Source organism: Lepidochelys olivacea, assembly GCF_965140295.1.
Source record: "Lepidochelys olivacea isolate rLepOli2 genome assembly, chromosome: 8".
Lineage (NCBI taxonomy): Eukaryota > Metazoa > Chordata > Testudines > Cheloniidae > Lepidochelys > Lepidochelys olivacea.
Window position 1 is genome coordinate 74532527 of NC_140418.1, and position 21845 is coordinate 74554371.

A 21845-nucleotide genomic window follows, 5' to 3' on the forward strand; every position below is an offset into this window, starting at 1 on the left:
TGTACTATTTATCTTAAGCAGCAGGTGGAAATCTATTTGTGATTGCAGGTGAGAGTTCACTTCTATACAGTCAGAAAAAAATCCCCACACAGTTTACATTAAAAAAGCACTTAGAAAAAGAATTCAGGCATATAATGAAATAAAAACACACACAGGGCCCATCCTGCAAGATGTGCACCCTATACAAATATGGCCCCTACCCCAAAGAGCTTACAGTCTTGTAAACAAGAAACAAAATTGCATCTGTCAAGGTTCCTTCCCCACTCTGAACTTTAGGGTACAGATGTGGGGACCTGCATGAAAACCTCCTAAGCTTACTTTTACCAGCTTAGGTTAAAACTTTCCAAAGGTACAAACTATTTTACCTTTTGCCCTTGGACTTTCGCTGCCACCACCAAATGTCTAACCGGGATATTTTATTGGGAAAGAGTTCATTTGGAAATGTCTTTCCCCCCAAAATCCTCACCAAAACTTTGCACCCCCCTTCCTGGGGAAGGTTTGATAAAAAATCCTCACCAATTTGCATAGGTGACCACAGACCCAAACCCTTGGATCTTAAGAACAATGAAAAAGCATTCAGTGTCTTTTTACAAGAAGAATTTTAATAGACGTAAAAAGAATCACCTCTGTAAAATCAGGATGGTAAATACCTTACAGAGTAATTAGATTCAAAACATAGAGAATCCCTCTAGGCAAAACCTTAAGTTACAAAAAGACACAAAAACAGGAATATACATTCCATTCAGCACAGCTAATTTTATCAGCCATTTAAACATAACAGAATCTAATGCATATCTAGCTAGATTACTTACTAAGTTCTAAGACTCCATTCCTTTTCTGTTCCTGGCAAAAGCATCACACAAACAGACCCAGACCCTTTGTTTCTCCCCTCCTCCAGCTTTGAAAGTATCTTGTCTCCTCATTGGTCATTGTGGTCAGGTGCCAGCGAGGTTATCCTAGCTTAACCCTTTACAGATGAAATGGTTTTTCCTCTGGCCAGGCAGGATTTTAAAGGTGTTTACCCTTCCCTTTATATTTATGACAGCATCCAATGAAAAACTCTCCCAGCAAATTAAAAATAAACGTAGCTTTGTTACTGGTTTCTGTAAACATGCAAATTAAATAATGTTCACCATATTATTATTGAAGTATTAGATATTAAAGGGAGAGGGATATAAAAATGTCCTTTTGGAAAAGTTACTATATACATTTAAATGTGTGGCTCTAAAAATTCTGAAGCAAAAGTGATTTTTAGGTCAGTTCTCACAATTCCCTCTAGCTCATGGCAGCTTCGTGTAATCAGCCCTTAATGCCATCGCTGGTACAGATAGTGCATATTGCCCACACTAGGGCTTGGGACAATATAATTTCTGATTTATTAAGGATGTTAGGAAGAACACATATCTGATAGGTTATTTTAAAAAACACAAGCTGTGTGAAGCTGTTCAAATGTTAGGAATGTTAGCAATAGACTTGGAAGGGCTGCATCAGAAGACAGAGAAGGCAATAAAAAGTAGGTAAGTCATAGTATCCACTGATCAATTTTATGTTTAAGATGGCTATTATCACACAGATCTCACTACCAGATGTATGATAGTATCCACTTATCGTAACCAACCATATCTAAAGCTTGAAATTATTTAATTTTTAAAGAAATTGTAGCATAGCGTCCATCCTACATTGTAATGTATAATTATGTACATAAGTCTGGGTTTGATGCTGTACAAAAATTGTTGTACATTTGTACAATGGATTATTCATCTTCTGCTAGTCTTGCCTCTGCAGCAGAGCCAATACACAAAAGTTTGTTGAAGGGGGATCCACATAAACCCAATTTCCATTCCCCCATGCTGTTATACTTCCACTTGTTAAGCACCTGTACAATGGCGTGACTTAACGTTGCATAGGGGAGAGGGCCCCAGCAAAGAACTCTCCCTCCCTATAAAAACTCGCCTTGGTTGTCCCGCTGTCCAGTGAAACTGCCTCAGTTCTACTGCTTTTAGAACTCTGTGCACAGAGAGGTGAGACAGGATGCAACTAATTCCACTGCTGATCTCTGACCCAGAATAGAATTCAGCTCACTTCTGGACCTCTGCAGTGCTGGAAGACAAAAGTACCATAAAAGCTTAGTCAATAAAATAAACAAAATGCACACAGAGCATCTGTCGATGAAGTGGAATGGCCACTTCTGACTACAAGTGCACCTTAACAGACCAACTTTTAAACTTACTGCCATACCTTTTTCCTCCCCTGACAGTTATGCCAGGAACATTTAGCTATGATGGCTATGTTCAGTGTGGGTGGATGGTCCATTTACTTGACCCAGCACTGAAATCCTAATTTTTTAACAACTAGATAGATCTCACAAACAGATGTATTTTGGAACCCCATCTTAACTTTAACAAAGTGTCCCTTTAAAGGGGGTGGGGAGTAAAAACTGTCAAATACAAAAGGAATGATTCACAGGAGATGATAAAGCAATATTGAAAGTAAAACTGTTACTATTTAGCCAGTTGAACTACAGCACTCAAGTCATCCTTGGCAGCCTTTGTATACTGCAGTCATTACACATTCAGTATTATATTTCATTTCAGAATCGTAAGGCAACATTATGGAACTTTAGCTTTTGCATTCAAATTCAATGTTACATTACAACGCAAGATTACTGAAGTTGTGCAAGTGGTTCCATTTAGAAGTAACTGAGTTCTGCACATACGCAATGAAGAATTTACAGTTAGTCATTTTTTAATTTGACAGTATTTCAAAGTGATTTGAAGATCAATGAACATGTACTATTATGCATATAAAAGAATCTTCTTTAATGAAGGCACTTTTACAAAATCTGAGGTGCACCATCTACCACTGGAGCTTTCTCCATTCCTAGAAACGTGATTTTTTTTTTTAACGTATTAACAACAAACCTGTAACAAGCACTTCTGTACGAACAAGAGACATTCAAATATATTTTTAAGGGGGATTCTAGCTTAAGTTTTTTGTTTGTTTTTTTTTAAAAATTCACTCTTCATTTTATCCTAGAAAAGCAGTATTAAAAGGAACTACTTTATTCACCATGTAAAATGTCATGCATACACATTTCATTGAAGTGACAGAAAACAGAGCTTCACTCAAATTCCATAACAGCCTTAAATTGAAAGTGTTACTCAGCAATGAATGTCTTTTGCTGAGATGTACTGTGTCAATTTAGTGCTATGCCAAGCTTGAAAAGAATCTGCTACACATATGACAAGTAACTAGGTAGCAAACAACTCTGCTCCATCTTTCTATTGGTTTCTTATAAGTCTTACCTTGAGAAAGTGTCAAAGCCTCACATTTGGTACTGACGTTAATTTCAAGTTTCACTATTCCTGAACTGTATTTTGGATACTGAATAGAGAGCCTAATTCTGACAAGAGAAAACGAAAAGTTGTCTATGGAACATTCAAGGTTTATATTTGATAAGCTTAAAAACAACAACTAATTTTTGTAATTTAACTTATTTGCAATATTCTTTGCACCTTTTCTTTTCCCACAAGGACTGTACTGATTTCCTGACACACCTATTTCAAATAGAGACTAAGTACTGACATCTGATTTACTCACCAAACTTAAATTTATAATGTCTTATGCCTATTTATTATTTGTGTACCAGCATCAGTAGTATCATAGCTCTAGAAACAGCCTTGTCTTTGCCACTAGACACCCAGCAGAAGAAGGCAAGACATAAAAAAAATAATGGCTAATTTGTTCAAATTAAAAAATTCACAAAAATTTCTTCCCACCATAACATTCTAAAAGATGTAATAAGTAATGTGTATCTGAACCTAGAGGTTTTGACTGTCCCTTTAGCACAGAAAAGCTGGAAATGCAGTTTTTTAAACAAGTGAACCTGTTCACTTTACAAAAATGCAAATAGGGAGAATATACTTCCTGGAAGGAGAGTCAGCATGACAATTAGCCCAACTGAGCAGGAATATATCATACAGCAGATTTTGGGTAGCATTATCTTTGTCACAAAAATTACTCACCAGTCAAAATGGCAGCAGTGCTTAAATAACCTTAAATTTCTTATAACATTGCAAATGCAGTGAAGAAAAGTGGCTACTCAACATCAAATATAAAAACCATTTATAAAAACACATCAGAATTTTATTGCTTGAAGAATACAGCATATGAAAAAAGCACAAGAACTTCCAAAGAAAAGGTCACAAGGAACCAAACATACTATCCCATACATACCAGATGCAGTAAAATGTTAACCTGAATTCTGCATCAGAAAAAACAAGTGTGAAATACCTAATTTTGTTTACTTAAAAGAAAAAGACTAATTTAAAATATAAAGTGTAAGGTGTTACAGTACAAATTAGAAAAGCCAACACTGCACATTAACATTGTTTCACTAGACTAGATTTACTACCTTTGGTACTGAAGTCTTTACAGAAAACCACTTCCTTAGTCAAATCTTGTCCAACATATTTCATGAAAGTTTTTCGACTTAACATTCAACAAACTAATCTTTACTTTTTGAACCATCACTGCAAGGATGCATTTAGAAAATGTGCAAGTTTATTCAATATGTAACCTAACTTCTCTAAAATTTAAATCAAAAGCCACTGGGCGATCCTTGGAGATCTGAATATATGCCAACTGTACTTGTTCAGATCTCTACTTAAAATGGGCACACTGTTTTCTATTTATTTCGCTATGTGAACAGGCTGCTGCACGCAAAGCTTTTAGTCCAAAAATTTTTTCCAGAGAAACTTGTCAAGAGCATACTAAAAGAAAAGACAGTGCATTCTTACACAGCTATCTGATCTGATCGTCTGCACTAGAATGCAAGTGGCTTTTCCATTCTGCTGGAAACAAGAGTACCAGAACATTGGCCAACATTTCTTCATTCAACATTAAAATTCTATAACGGACACAACTATGGTCTATTTCAACACAAAGAACAGCTGCCCATCCATTTATATAAACAGAATTTTCCAATTGTCAAAAAGACTTCTTTTTCTTTCCTTATCCTGATTTTCTTTCCTGATTACTCGTGGGGCATACTTTAACTAAACTTGTACAGAAACATTTGCACCTACTAACCTGTTTGAATGAAGAAAATGTTATTGTTTCACAAGGTAGCTGAGGAATCCATTGGTAACCTAGTCTGGAAAATGTTAACATTATGCTGACAACAATAACTAACAAATCAGGGTTAAATAAAAATCCCTCTTTACTGAAAGCATGTTCATTAACTTCAATTTTTGCTTTTGTAGGCTTGAACATTTAATAATTCCCAGTTAAGTCAATGGAACTAATACAATTGCATTTCACCAAGTTCCAGCTTTACATGTGAACAATATGAACATATCTGGACTATGCAAGTAATACCATCAACAACAGTTAACATTAAATTGGAGTGAAATAAGAAGAATTATTAGTTCTCTACACTGGTCAGTCTTTGAAATGAAATATTCATTGATTCAGGACTCTTCATAGATATAATAAAATCATGGGTTTATTTTTTCACCCCATACAAAAAAAATGACCGAATTTCTACAACTCCTATTAAACATACCTTTTCCTATCTTAGTGAAAATGTATCTTTTCAAATTTGTAACAAATGTGGTATTTGAGCACATATAATATTTACTGCCATATATATATATCCTCATTTTTAAAAGGACAAAGAATTCAGACTTTACTATGCTGACCTCTTTGCTTTTTTCCATTATGCAGATTAAGTGTTTACTGAACCACTCCCACCCAAAAAAAAACCAATTAAAAATTCTTTATGTAAGATTTTATAGTTTAGTTAAAAGGGAAGAGAAATGCAAATGTGGATTTAGAGCTTCTGTATAAATCTCACTATTTTATAAACTTGTTGTTTATTTTAACACTGTTTATTGATCAAATAAATGACGCACTGCTATCTAAAATTTCCATATACACCATTAAAAATCCAAAGTTGATATGATATTGAACCTTAAATCTTTAAGAGTTCAAAAAAAGACAGTTTTTACATGTACAGCACACAACAGCAGACATCCCTAGAATACCAATGGCCAGTCCAAGATGCATACAAAATTACAGGTAAGCATTCATATCACTGTTTTCATTGTGCAGGAAAGATATTTCTCAGTGGGAATAGAATCTCAGCTGGTGAATTTCAGATATCATCTTCATCATCTTCATCCTGAGAGGATCCTGCCTGATTGGATGCACTGGCTGATGCAGCAGCAAGCTGTGCTTGTTGGGCCGCTTGTTGCATCTGTAGCCACTCCTGCTGGGCCAGTTCTGCTTGCTGCTGTCTAGCCTGAAAACAGACAAAATTGTTAACAAAACCCAATTTCCAATAACCTTTTAAGGAATTAGTATAGCACACTGGCAAAGATTACATTAATGGTCTAGCAGAAACTGCAGGTGCAAAGTACAAGATTTATACCTAAAAATAATCACTGTACATAAAGGGTGTTCAAAATATTGCAATGCTTTGTATTGATATTAACATTTAGTTATTCTTTCCCTCTCATCCACACTCTAAACGCCTTACTATTAATACAGTACCTTTTTTTCTTCATGTTGGCATAACCTATTTTGATGGTATGCAGTTCAACCATCATCTGGAACATTTATGCTCAGAAAACCAAAGAGGTTGAGGTAAATAAAAATGTACTTGAAAAAAAGTCAATTTTGGGGGTTGCACAGGGTCATAGAGGCAACACTTTCAAATGAAAAATTAACCAGGAACATTGCAGAGTGGCTAGAAGTGCAACAAGTACAATTAGCATTAACAAGTCCCTCCACCACTTACCCAAACTGCCTAGGAAATACTGATCAGGAAGTCCAGGCCGTACTTTAAGCAAGAATTAAATTAATTAAATTAAATGGAAAAATGGAGGGTAAGTAAAGTGAAACATGTGCAATGTGTTATAGTTTGAAAGTGTCAGAACTAGAGTAGTGATGTAACAATATTCTTATTCAATAAGGGCCTAACCTTTGCAGCTGAACCTAAATTCAGCCCTATCATCCTCCACCTCCCAACATCATTTTTGCTTCTTTCCCCATCTCCAAAAAATTGCTTGTTTTTGTTACATAAATATCAGGAATGTTAAGTCTGCTTTTGCTACATGAATTTTCAAGATTTTCAGCAGTTTATTGTGAGTTTATCTTCCTCAATTCAAGGAGAGAGGATGTTTGACATTTGATAGGAAGCCTTTGTTAAGTGATTGTTAGGTACTGAAGTTGAGAGTATAAAAAGTGCAAACAAACTAAAAAGAGTTTGATTAGAAGTCCCTTCTCCTCTCAATTGTCAGCTTTCATTTGCTTGTCATGTCATATTTTTTCTAGTACTTTAGTCACTATAGTCGCCTCCAGGATAGTTAAAACTAGGGATGGGCATTTGCCCAGACCAAAAATAATTGGTCAACTGACCAGTCAAACATTGGCCAAATATTTTAAAGCACTAATTTATTAGAATAGTAATAACAGTAAGAAAACAAAGTAAGCCTTTATGGGCTCCAATCAGCCTAACCTTAGATAGACATTTATTCCTAATTACAACAACGACAAAAGTTCTTAACTGAGCTATTTTAACTCAGAAAAATGTGGAACACAAATAAATGGAAGTTCTAAAAACTGAAAGAATGGTATAATGGTGCAATCAAAAAGGTAGGCCATTGCCTAAATCAGGGTATTCTTGAAGAAATATTTGAGACTATTTGACAGTGGTTATATAGGTGATTACTTGAACAGCTTGTTAAGTCCACTTAAAACCTGAATTTGCACTGTAAAAAAAACACCCAGCAGAAAAAAAAAAACCAAAACCTTTGAAACAAAAATATCAGGTCTTCTTTATATATAAAGCAAAAGAGAACAAAAGCTTGTTTCCCCCCTCTATATAGGACACCTTTAAAGTTAAGTGCACATTTCTATTAAAATCCCCTTTTCATTTTGAATTTTCCATAACTGACCTATCAGGAAAAAATTTTCTGAACCTACTATCTACCTAAGGATGATATTTTGGAACATTTCATCAAGGACAATTCAGTCAGTCAATAAGAGTACAAAAAGATACTGTCCCTATTCCAAGAGTTGTGGCAACTCTTTGGAAAGCTCTAGCACAAATGTGCTGGATTAAAAAAAAGTTGACATCTGCAAAGGAAATAGCCCTCACTGAAAAGAGAATTTCAGTTAAAAGTATTCATATGCAGTCACTAGGGTTTGAAATAGAATCAAAATTTGTTCAGTGTCAATACTTGGTACACTTTTAGCCATTTTAACCAAAGTTCTAAACAAATGAAAGCAACACGTGAACACATTAGTAGTGGACATGCATGTCTAAGATACACATTCAATGTGTCAGTGCTCCATAAGAGTCAGTGGCTCTACAGTAGTTTCTCTCAACCTTTCAGATACCAGGGACCAGCTTGCTATCTTCCTAAACTGTGTTAGGGAGATCTCAGGGACGAGAAACACTGCTCCAAGGGACTGTGCACCTTCTGCTGGACAGATAATTCTGGAAATATTAGGTGCCACCAGATTATATAACCACTTCTTCACATCTTTTTTCTTTTGAAAATACTAGGAAACTCCCTAAGGTTGCATGGCTAAGAACTCAGAGTTAGAACTTAAGGTGTCCTCAATCTTAAATCTGCCTCTTCATGCCATAATGCAGTATGCCAGTCTTTAATTGCACAATCAAGTCACTTCTCAAATACTACAACATAGAATTTTTCCTACAAACTTCAGCCTAATGTTCACAACAAATTAGGATGCCTCTTGATTTGGATTTATTCATTCATTAAGGAAGTTATCTTTGTAAATGACGGAAAACTAGGGCCCTGATCTTACCAACACTTATACGCATACATAATTTCTCAGGTGTGTAGATGAATATTTTAAGAAGTGTGATTGTCATTTAAGCAGCCAGTATTCCTTCTGCATATAACCACTGGTAAATTCTGGATCATCTATAGGATTAATCACATGCAAGAGTTATGCACATGTATAAGTATTTGCAGGACTGGAGTGCAAGTACAGCACTTGTTCCAACAATACATCCACAAACTACTTTCATAAATTGTGGAATAAAATAAAAATGCACTGTTTTAGAATCAGATCAGAGATTTTTGTACAATATCAAATGAGGACCATTTTAAGTTTCATTTACTGATCGAATACACAGACTAGTGCAACTTGCATGTGCTAACAATTTTATAATGTATTTTTTATTAAACTCTAATAATTAAAAAATTAAATGCATACCTTCAGAGGACAGTGTCTACTAGATTAAACAATTTTAAAGTAGGTAAAAACAAATCAGGTCTAAGTTGATAATACCTCTTTAAATGAAATGTCAATTGTTTTAATTCCCCATTGTTTATAATACTCTATAATATCCCTATCCCACCCCTCCTCTGCTGCTTTTGACCCGTGTAGAGTGCAGCTTTTATTTAAGTTATCCACATTAAACTTCATTGCATTAAGCTTAAAAGAACATAAAAACTTAAACTAACCAGTTTGTTATAAAACCAAACACTGCTTCTGCAGCAGCCACATTGGCTTTTTTAATCTTAGCATGAAGGGGAAAAAAGTATCTATGCATTAATTTGTCACAGAACTACACCATTACATGTATTAGCCATGTGATAAATTTCCAAACCTGGTGAAAACCTCAACTGTCTCATCATCATCATCATCTATTTAGCTATAATGTACTTGGCACTTTACAACATACAAAAATAAAGTTTATCTGGGTTTTGGCATTACATGAGTTTCAGTAAGGTCAGCGAGGAGGAGGTTGCAACTAAGATGTAAGATCACCAGGAACCTGAATAAGCATTTTCACCATGGGAACAGAAAGAAAGGAAAGAGACATGTTAGAGATTTAGCATTCTTGTGACAAAAACTATTAGAGAGATAGAAATTACTCTTTTCCCCCATGAAGTGATGGAACCAAAACCAAGACAGATATTTAAACTGAAATGATTAGGACACAAAATGAGTTACACCTAGCAAGGGTCATAAAAGGCAATAAAAAGGTTCTACAAATACACAGGGAGAAAGAGATGAAGGAAGATGTAGGTTCTCACTTAGTGGGGAAGGAGAGCTAATAACAGATGACATCCCCATTTTGCTTCAGTCTTGGCTAAAATATTAAATTGTGACTCGATAATTAATATTAACCAGAATGGGAAAGGAACAAGCTAGAACAAGGAAAGAAAGGGTTAAAATATTTCGATAAGTTAGATGTGCTTAAATCAGCAGGGGCCAATGAAACTCACCTGTGGATACCTAAAAACTAGCTGAAAATCTCAACCATTAGCAATTATTTGTGAGAACTCATGGAAGATGGTGAGGTCCCAAAGGACTGGAGAAGGAAAAACATAGTTCCTATCTTTAAAATGAGGAACAAAGAGGACATGGGGAATTATAAACCGGTCAGCCTAACTTTGAGACCTGAGGGATACTGGAACAAATTATTAAACGAGAATTTGCAAGTATGTAGAGGATAAGGTTATAAGTAAAACTGAATATAAATTTGTCATGAACAAATCATGACAAATCAACCTAATTTCCTTCTTTTATGGGATTACTGGCCTAATGAATGGGTAGAAGCCATAGATGTGACATATCTTGATTTTAGTAAGGCTTTTGACACAGTCCACCTGACATTCTTATAAGCAAATTAGCAAAATGTGGGCTAAATGTAATTACTATAAGGTGTGTGAACAACTGGTTGAAAGACCCTACTCAAAGAGTAATTGTCAACCATTTGCTATCAGACTGGGGGGACATTTCTAGTGGGGTCTCGCAGAGGTTTGTCCTGGGTCTTGTAGTATTCAACATTTTCACCAATGACTTGGATAATGGACTGAAGAGTATGTTTATAAAATGTGTAGAGGACACTAAACTGGGAGGGGTTGCTAGCACTTTGGAGGACAGGATTAGAATACAGAACAACCTTGACAAATTGAAGAATTGGTCTGAAATCAACAAGATAAAATTCAATAAAGATAAGTGGAAAGTACTACACCTAGGAAGGAAAAAAGCAAATGCACAACTACAAAATGGGAAATAACTGGCTAGGTGGTAGCACTCCTGAAAAGGATCAGGGGTTATAATGGATCACAAATTAAACATGAGTCAACAACGCGATGCAGGTGCAAAAAAAGGTATGTTAACACAGTGTCATATGCAAAAGACAGAAGGTAACTGTCCTGCTTTACTTAGCAGTAGGAGGCCTCAGCTGGAGTACTCTGTCCAGTTCTCGGTGCCATGCTTTAGGAAAGAAATGGATAAATTGGAGAGAGTGTAGAGTAGAGCAACAAAACGATAGCAGGTTTAAGACCTACGAGGAAAGGTCAAAAAAAATTGGGCATGTTTAGTCTTGAGAAAAGATGACTCAGAGGGGACCTTATAACGGTCCTCAAATATGTTACGGGCTATTTTAAAAGTTGTTCTAAAGACTGGACAAGAAGTAACGGACTAATCTGCAGCAAAAGATATTTAGGTTAGATATTAAGAAAAACTTTCTAGTTATAAGAGTAGTTAAGCTCTGGAATACGTTTCTAAGAGAGGTTGTGGAATCCTTGTCATTGGTGGTTTCTTAGGACAGGTTAGATAAAAACATGTCTGAGATGGCCTATGTATACATGACCCTGCCGCAGCACAGGGCGATAGGATTAGATGATCTCTCAAAATCTCTTCCAGCACTACATTTCTATGATTATAGTTTAAAGAAAGTGATCATTTTCTAATATATTAGTTGGCATTTCCCTTCATATATACAGTTGGACTAAAGACAACCTCGTAATACACGTAAAGGAATACAAAAAGTAGTTGAAAATAACTTTTTAAAACTCAAACATTTGTAAAAGTTTCTGTAAAATAGGAATACATGATTGAGTGGCACGGCTTTGATATCACCAGTGGTAAAGTAATACATTCATTTAAAACTCAGACTAATAAAACTTACACATTTCTATACAATCTCTCTGGCATGTCAGATCACAGAATTAACAAAGAAAAGTCAGCATCTTATTTATCCATTTGCATTTCTTGCCCTGACTTCGCAAGGTCAGATTCAGTAAAATCTTTCATGGCCATGCAATCCATAAAACAGGGGATTCTTCTGGACTTATGCATGTTTCTATGGCACTAAATCAGGGAGTGTCTAGTTCATTCAACCTCACTGATAGATTTTTGCAATTAACAGGAAAAAAATCCACATTAGATTTCTTAGTCAGAAACATTGCCTCACTCACTTTTGCAAATAACTCCTGTTGCTGCCTTAGAAGTTCTTCTTCAGGAATGCCAAGATTTTCCAAACGAGAACTGGCCTTTCTTCTTTTTAGTGCTACTGTTTTGCACTCTTGTAAGACTTCTTTTACCTCACTGATATAGGAGCCAAAACCCAAGCTTTCTAGTGCTGGAAAAAAGAAAACATGATCAATTAGCATAACTAAAATTTGTAGTCACATCAAAACAATTTCCTGTAATAAGACACCAAGTTGTTCTGTCCTATAGATTGCTTATTTAAAGTGACCCACAACAGTTTTTTTTAAAAATGTGCATCTTTTTACTCTTGTAGTATATAAAGGCCTAAACGAGAGATTTTCAAACTGAGGGGCACAGAGGAACATTCGGGGGGCGAGTGGTGTCCCCAGGAGGCTGGGGCTTGGGGAGGGAGCACCACCTCCACCCCCCTGACTCACTTCAACAGACCATCCAGCCTGTGGGTCAGTGTCAATATCCACTGATGCTCTGCTGATTTCTGCTCCTGGCAGCTTCCAAGCCCAGTGCTGGCTATGTACCCAGAGACTGTCACATGTGCCTTCCCACACCCTGAAAACCTGAGGGGCAGGTGTTGTATCTATATTTGTATGCGTTGGGGCAGCACAACCAATACTTTTAACTCAAGAGGGGTGGGGGGGGCACCTCAGCTCCAAAAGGTTGAACACCACTGGCTTAAGTCATATTTCCCTACTCCCTTCCTGCACCAAAAGTGCACTATCTTCAAAACTTGAGACTATCAAGTGTGCTCTTCTTGGTTTTGCTGGTACTTTTAAATTTCTTAGCTGTATTTCATAAAGGTGAGGGAACTAGTCAGAGAAAAACAGCAAGACAAGGAGACAGTTTAATTTCTTAGTTATACATTTAAAATAATTTCATATAAACCAGACCAATGAATGGAACCAGTGCCATATTTCCCATATTTGCTTAAGAACAGATATATAGTAACATGTACCATACACACCACACATGCCCAAAGTCCCCTCCTTCCACTATTTAAGCATAATGGACCAACCAGAAAAGCACATTTTCTTAATGGGCTGAAGTCAGCACTGATATGCAACAACTTGGCCATTTCAGGAGAGAAAGGATTGCTAATTTAAGTCCCTACTCGCAATGTAAATAATAGTGTGTTGCATACCTAGTTGCAATTCAGTAACTGTCCTCCAACCCTCCCTAAAATGCTAAGACACTATTCCAATTTGTAACATAGCTGGCACCTAATCATGGTATTAATAATCTCCACAAAAGATACAACAGGGTTGGACAGAGCATTAGGGAACAACTGTTGTAACCAAGTTCCTAAAAGTTGTTTTACTGTAGATAGGATCCAACTTTTGTTTATACTGAGCTTTGAACCATGCTTTAAAGTAGTTTGAACTACTGGAAAAAAGGGGTTCTGGATACACTGGTTTCAAACATTATTCAGGTAGCCACTGAAAATAGGACGAAAGCTACAGAAATACTTTGAAAAACTTGCCTCTGTACTACAGAGAGCATCTGCGTTTAGATTGCCAAATTGGTCAGCAGCCATGGGTTTAAGGACTCTTCAATGCTATTAGATGCCCAAACAGCAGCAGTAACAACCATCTGTTACTAGCCAGTAAATTACACCCCATCTTAACAGATAGAGACCTGTCCACAGTGATTGATTCATCAGTGACCTCTATGCTGGATTATTGCACCTCATATCTAAGAATGAAGTCAAACCCAGAAAAAGCTCCGTGTGGTACAAAATACATCTGCTTAACAGAGGCCCTCCCAGTTATCACCCCCACCCGAGCATTCTAGTCTCAGACTCTATTCTGGATCCTAGTCTGTCTTGGTACTCAAAGCCCTCATTGGGACTAGTCTAAGGGCATGTCTACACTTACCTCCGGAGTGATCAATCCAGCGGGGGTCGATTTATCACATCTAGTGAAGATGCAATAAATTGACTATCGAGCACTCTCCTGTCGACTCCGTTACTCCACCGAAGCTAGACGCACAGGCGGAGTCGACGGGGGAGCGTCAGCAGTTGACCTACCGCAGTGAAGACACCACAGTAAGTAGATCTAATTACGTCAACTTCAGCTGCATTATTCACGTAGCTGAAGTTGCATAACTTAGATCGATCCCCCCACCCAGTGTAGACTAGGCGATACCTGAGAGATTGCCTCTCAGCTCCATGAGCATCTACAACAGCAACATTCCCCTGAACAAAGAAACAGACGACAAATGAAGAGCGAGCTTGGGAGTGAGACAGATAGACCAGCTGCTGGTAAAGATCTTAGATTTGACGAGAAGGATGACTATGGACCTCTCCACTTTCAAAAGTCAGTGTAAAACTAATTTCTTCAACTTACTGAGCGAAAGCTTAGTTCTTCACACACGAAAAAGGTCTCAAATTAAACTAGGAAGACAGATTATCTGTTTTTAAATATACTTTGGAAGTACTACAAAACTAATGTGATGGTAGCCACATAAGTACCTGGATAAATAGCCCCGGCTCGAATTTGATTTATAAAAAAATAATAAGAGGAAGAGGTTTGGTCCTTTCCTCACCAGCCAAAAAGTGTTTGAAAACTAATTTTAAGCAACAGTGAACTTAATAAGACAAACAAGTACATTTCTTTATTAGTAAAATCTTTGATTATTAAAAATGAAAACTGTAAAAATAGAATTTCCTTGTCACAATTCATGTTCTAGTTATTTTGTACATTTTGCTAATCTTAGACAATGAAAATCTATAAAGACAGTCTTCCTTTTGTTTATTGTCAGTTTCACTTTTAAACTGGCAAATTTAGTTGACAGCATCTTTTATCTAAATTTAATTTTTTAATTAAGTTTATATTCTGTTTTCAAAATTAGTTTTAAAGCCTATTGTAGATAAGGCCAACTGACATACCAGTATTACTTTATTACTGACAAATATTTTCTGATTAAGTTAATGGCACAACCTTCAACAGCTTTGTTATTACTATTTGCACACGTAGATATCAACGTTCTGATCTATTTGGTTTACTTTAAATGCTACAGGTTTAACATCCACCAGATGTCTTAGTTTCAAAGCCAAGCAAACAGGTTTGATATTCTATTTCTAACAAATAATAAAAAGTTTCCATAAATCACTAGATTTAAAAATCTGAATGCATTGATTTTAGTGCAATACAAATACTAAGGATAAGTAATAAACTAACACCTACAGACTGAGGTCCAATTGTAATTAGGCACTGTACAAACAGTGAGACACAGTCAGGGTACATCTACACAGCACTTTGGAGAAAGTCCAGGTTGACAGACTTGGGTTAGAGGGGCTCACACTAATGCTCTAAAAACACCTGCTACAGCACTTTGAAGTTGCAGCTCAGGCTGGAGCTCAGGCTCTGAAGCCCATTACCTAGGTTTTGAATTTGCCAAAGAAACCTTGGTTCCCCATCATGAAAAACTATGCAACCAAGACAGGACAGGTAACATGCATGAGTTTTTGATTTTGTGATGCCAGTTTTGGTCTGAATATGCAATGTGTGACTTCATGTTTCTCTTAGTAGTATGTTCCAGATCTGGTTAACATACCGAGACCTGGAGGAAGCTTTAGACCCAGTTTTGGCATGACTGACTAATACAAATTACAGTCAGACATCATAAATACCTCACCATAGGGAGAATGCCTGCTATTCTTAAACAAGCGTAAAGGTCAGTATCTTCAAAAAGCCATGTCTGTAGGCTAGAGTTTTTGTCAATTAAAGCCCATTCTCACACTTTGCTTTCTTTTACGGGAATATGATTCAGAAGGCTGTGGTTTTGACGTTTCAAGTGCACTTGAACAACAGTGGTAGCCTATGTAGACTCCAGTCTGACTTAAGAATTATCTACTGGTTTTAGAGTGGTGTCTAATGGCCATTTGGGGTCAGCTTTTAAGTGACCAAAGCTTGTTGTTTCAGTGACTAAGATTACTGGTGTGTCCAGATCTGCCCTCCAGTCATATACAGAAAATAGCAGTCAATCTGCAGTGATCATAGACAATTTAGACCGCGTCCCCTTCAAAGATTTATCAGGTGACTCATTTTATTGAATTATACAAAAAAAGCCTCGGAGAGAGCTCATTTCTGAACAGGTAGGGTAACTGAAAACTAACTCTCGCCCCTGTGGCCTTTAAGTTTGGCCTCTGCTCCACAGGTACAATTGAATTGCTCTGTCAACTAGAGGGGTAAGAGATGTCTCAGAATCAACCCTGGAATCTTGCTGTTGATTAGAGATAGTGTATGTAAAAGGTTCACTCTTAGTCTCTTCTGTTCCTACACGTTGAAAGAACTCTTTCAGAAGAGTGAGTTTGAGAGTCTTGGCATCCATTTTGAACAGCTGGGATCTGAGGCAACTTTAGTTGAGGAGCCTTATTCTTTATGGTGTTTTTTATTTTACAGTTGTATTATGTAATGGGTAGAATATGTGATAATGCAAGCTGCCTTGTGCATAGTGGCCTGGCTGAAAGTTTGTATTTTATTTTTAAAATATTAAATATTTTGTATTTTAATCAATGTACAGAATGTTCCAGTCTTAAGTATTTTATTAAATCTAAAGAAATACAATAAGGAATACATCATCATGGGTGGGCTTGCATTTTACATACTACCTATGCAATGCATTATTTAGAATAAGAAATACAATGATGAAATCTTCCAAATAAGTGTTTTTTCCTAGGATAGGTAGAGACTTGAATACTTTTGAACGTATCCTGTTATTCAGCAAAACAACAGAATTTTACCACAGCATATTGAAATTAAGAAAGATTATACTGTCAATATTGAGTACAATAGTGTGTAAAGCAAATAGCACATCTGCCACTGACTTCAGAGGGCTCTGAGCAACTACAGGGATCAGCCCACATAGATCCAGTTGCACAGGGGTTCTCAAGCTTCCTTGCACCTTGACCCCCCTTCTCAAAACAAAAACTACTACATGACCCCAGCGGCTGGGGGACTAAAGCCGGAGTCCACCTGAGCCTCACGTGGGGGGCCCAAAGCCCAAGGGCTTCAGCCCCAGGCAGGGGGCCTGTAACCTGAGCCCCACTTCCCAGGGCCGAAGGCCTTGGGCTTTGGCTTCAGCCACGCGTGGTGGGGCTCAGGCTTCAGCCCCAGGCGCCAGCAAGTCTAAGCCAGCCCTGGTGGCCCCATTAAAATAGGGTCGTGACCCAATTTGGGGTCCCAAGCCACAGTTTGAGAACCGCTGCAGTTGCAGGATCTTACTTTAAAAACTAAATCAGAACTTCCATTAATTGAAGGAAACAGATTAAATTTGCTTGGGCAAGAAATCATACCAAAATCTAGTAGTGTTCCATTAAACTTCAGAAAGGAGACTTCAAAAAGAGAAGGAAACTAATTAAAAAGACATTAAAATTGAAAGTAAATATATTAGACTCCTTAGACTCAATGGAGGCCACTTAAAACATACCATAACAAAGTCACAGACATCTAAACAGAAAGGACCTAAACAAAAAAACAGTTCAATTACAAGATGGCAATGCACAAGATGTTACCTGAACCAAATAGAAAAGGAGTACTTGTGGGCACTCCTTAGCGACTAACCAATTTATTTGAGCATAAGCTTTCATGAGCTACAGCTCACTTCATCGGATGCATCACGAAAGCTTATGCTCATGAAAGCTTATGCTCAAATAAACTGGTTAGTCTCTAAGGTGCCCCAAGTACTCCTTTTCTTTTTGCGAATACAGACTAACACGTTTGTTACTCTTGAACCAAATAGGTATCTTTTGAGAAAATGACAATCTAACTCCAGCGAAGCCAACAGAAAGAAAGTATGAACTATGGCAGGGAAAATTAGTAGGGTATAAGGGATTTTGAAGAGCAAATAGTCAAAGTCATAAAAAAAGCTACAAGGAATTATTTAAATATATATGAACCAGAAAGGTTACAGAAGAAATGGTAAAAAGAAAAGGAGTACTTGTGGCACCTTAGAGACTAACCAATTTATTTGAGCATGAGCTTTGTGATCTTCTAAAATAGCATATAGCAATTTGGATTTAAAAAAAAAAATAGAGACGCTAAATTATTTCTTTTTTTCCAATTTTTCCCCACAAAGAATGTTGGTGATACCTACCCTAAACCTACTCTTTTCAGGTATTCAACTGACATATTGATGTGTCAAAAAAGGTAGTGCAGGAACAAGAGCCATATAGTATGGACCATGATATCTGAAAGAATGAATGAAGTGGTTGAGCTGCCAATAAAGAGATACAATCTCTCATTAAGATTAGCTGCTATACTGGTGCTCTGGAGAGTAGCAAATTTTGAACAAGTAGGGGTGATCCTGGGAATAATCAACCAGTAAGCCTCATTTATGTACCAAGTAAACTGGTTTAAGTGATTATAAAAATCTAGATGACTATGACAGAAAGAGCAAACTGCAGCTTACTTACTAAAAATTTGAGCAGATCAATGAAATATTTCCTTTAGTATGTTGATAAAATAGTAGGCAAAGAAGAACTTACTAAAATGTATTTGAACTTTCAGGAAGCTTTTGACAAAAAGTCAGTCATTGTAGACAACTTAAAGATAGTAGTCAAAAAAAGCAAAATAAGTTTTACAATACAGAATGGGATAGAAATATTTAAATTATATGTACCACATACAACTTAAATAATTTTCTTTAAAATAGTAATATTAACCCTTATGCTTCAAGGAATCACGTGACAGGTTAGGAAGGAATTAGTACCATATGTATTTCTGAAGGATAATGAGGATAGCAATGAAGGTAGATGCAGAATATAAAATTTTATGACTATAACATCCTCCCTATCACATTTGACCATATAAATGGGTAAACATCAACATTCATTTAACAAAATTTCAAGAAGAGCTTTATAACAAAAATTAGAACTTTGAACACACTAGCAATTATAACTTGACAAAATATTTGTTAGTAGACAACACGCTGCAGATACAGTCTGTATGTGGTAATCATTTCACTTCAGCTTCCAACCACATACAAATTTTCTTAATCCGCATTATGAAAAATAATCCACTGGACTAATCAGGACAGTGTTAAGTGAAATCTGCATTTAGAATCATTTATCATAGGCAACCAGTCTTTCATCACTAAATTATTTCTTCCCACTAACACTGGGTTTCCAATATAACTTTGTTCTACTTTTCTTTTGAGATAATCTCTATTAACCTAAAAACTTGTACTGATACTTTTGGTGGCAACTTTATGTATTTAACCAGCACAACATTTCATTCACAATGCAAGTCTGGGTTTTACTTTTTCAAGTCTGAGTTTGAGAGGATTTTTAAGAATCAATTTTACTGCAAGGCACCATTTTCTTAAAATGTTAACTATAACAAAAGTTGCTACATGGTTCATATTTTCTTATATTGCTCTTTATTATAAGTCGTCATAATCAAAGCTTGAAAAATTCACTTCTATATTGCAAACAGGAAACTTTTTCTGTTAAGTGGAGTTATCATACCCCATCATAGTCTGCAGAATCTAATTAATTGAGCATTTAGTACTTATAGTTTCAAAAACAACTTTCCATGTGAACTGATACAAACCAATACTGGATTGTTTTCCTGAGCCTGAAGTTCTACTGCTTATGCCACTATTCACTGACTTGCCAAGTAGCTGAGTAAAACCAAAACTCTGATCACTTTCACTACTACCTTAGTTCACAACTTTGTGGGCAGCAATGAAACTGTCAAGAATTGTGGTAGCTTTCTCAAGTATCTGAGTAAAATTAACATGATTCTTGATCGGAGCAGCCCATGTGGCTTTCAAAAGCAGCTGTGGAAGTAACCCAAGTCATTAGTTTCATTTTGTTACTGCTTGAGAAAGCTATGAGCAGCAGTAGCAGGCACTGGTTCTATTCATAATGAACAAACTCAAAAAAATGCAGGCTGGAGAAGACTAGAACAGCAGATACTCACAAAAATCAGGAGGCTCCGAGATTCGAGAGAGAACAAAAGAAGAATCAGAAAACTTTTCCACCCTGCAGCCATAGAAGGTGGGAGCCAACAGCCAGAATAGGGTGCAACGGCATATTTTTAAGTGTACCCACTTATTACAGTAGAACTGATACAAAAGATGAAGCCACAAAGAAAGTCCAGGGACAGTATGGTAGGAATCCCAGTATCTTTCTTTTTACATCAGCTAGGGGATTGGTTAGGGATCATCAGGGGCAAGAGCCTGGAACTCTCTCGTAAAGCCCACCTCCCACCCCCAACTGTTATACAGTGTCAGCCTCTGGTTTGCAAGTGCTTAATATTTTATTTTATTTTATTTCTGTAACAAACAGGGAAGTAATCTGCACAACCACCCTGAGAGATAGTTCTCTTTTCACAGGTATGGAAACTGAAGCACAGAAATATAAGTGACTCACCCAAAGTCACACAGGAAAAGAACAAGGGGAGGAACTGAAAACTCCTGCCCCCTTCACCACAAAAGTAGCCTCCCTCTTGCAATGCAAGGCAACAAATAACCTTACTCATATTCTTTAAAATATTGACTTTTTCTGCCAGTACTTTTGGAGAAGTCAGTTGTAGGGTCCTAGACCTGAAGAAGAGCTCTGTATTGTTGGAAAGCTTGCCTCTCTCACCACCACCAGCTAGTCAACTAAAAAAAATTATCTCACCCATCCTGTTTCTCCATTATCCCGAGATCGACATGGCTACAACAGCACTGCATTAAACGAAACGGTCTGTCATCTAGCAGATGACTGCCCCCGAGGAACTCACCTTGTATGACATGCTCTGGGGAGATGGTTTTCTTCTCAGACTTATTACAGATCTCATTGGCCTCCGAGGAGATGAGGTGGATGAATTCAGTGCAGCAGTTCACCACCAGCTCCCGGGCATCATTAGCCACCCGGACATTGGGGAGAGTTTCTTTGATCATTTTGTTAATAGCAGCTCTTGGGATGGTGAGGTCGTCGTCGTTTCCAGACGACGAAGCCATTATATTTCACACACACTCTCCGAGACTCTTTGAACTCAAATCTTGAGACCCAGAGCAAGACACGCAGAGCACCAGAGACCCGCTGCTCAGGGAGTCCCGAGGCGGTGTTGCCGGGGCAGGTCCAAGCAGGGGATGAGAGCAGGTGCCGTGAGTCTGCGGGCGGGAGGACGCTGGGTGCGGGGCGGGTGCTGAGGGGACCGCGCGCTGGGGGAGAAAGGGAGGGATCAGATTCACGCCCGAAGGCGGGAGAGCGCTAGCGGGGGCCGGCGCGGGGCCCGCTGCCAGCTCCCCTGAGCCGGTGCCAGCAGCTTGGGAGCAGCCGCGGGAGGCGCTGCCCGGAGTTCAGGGCTCCCTCGGCTACAGCCTCTGCCACATCCTTCACGCGCCGCCGCCGGGTATTCGTGCCATGCCGGCCGCCGCCTTGTGAACGGGAGCCGCAGGAAGCCGTCCGAAAAGCCCGCGCACGGCTCGGCTCCGGCTCTGCACTCACCCAGCGGCGGCCGTTCCCTCGGAACCGAGGGCGGCCGGGAGGAGGAAACGAGCCAGCGAGGAGCACAGCCAACGACCAGCGCCACTTCCGCCGGAAGCCGTCCTCGGACACTTCCGCT

At 37.8% G+C, this 21845-nt stretch overlaps 1 protein-coding gene across 1 annotated transcript; it reads right to left on the minus strand.

The window, feature by feature from the left end:
* Positions 1-4124: 4124 nt before the first annotated feature.
* DR1 (down-regulator of transcription 1) lies at positions 4125-21814 on the minus strand. The gene is made up of 3 exons (XM_084638051.1): positions 21018-21814; positions 12258-12421; positions 4125-6304 (listed from the first exon to the last, which is right to left on the minus strand). The coding sequence occupies exons 1-3, from the start codon at positions 21235-21237 to the stop codon at positions 6158-6160; spliced, it is 531 nt and encodes a 176-aa protein (XP_084494177.1). The 5' UTR covers positions 21238-21814; the 3' UTR covers positions 4125-6157.
* Positions 21815-21845: the final 31 nt, after the last annotated feature.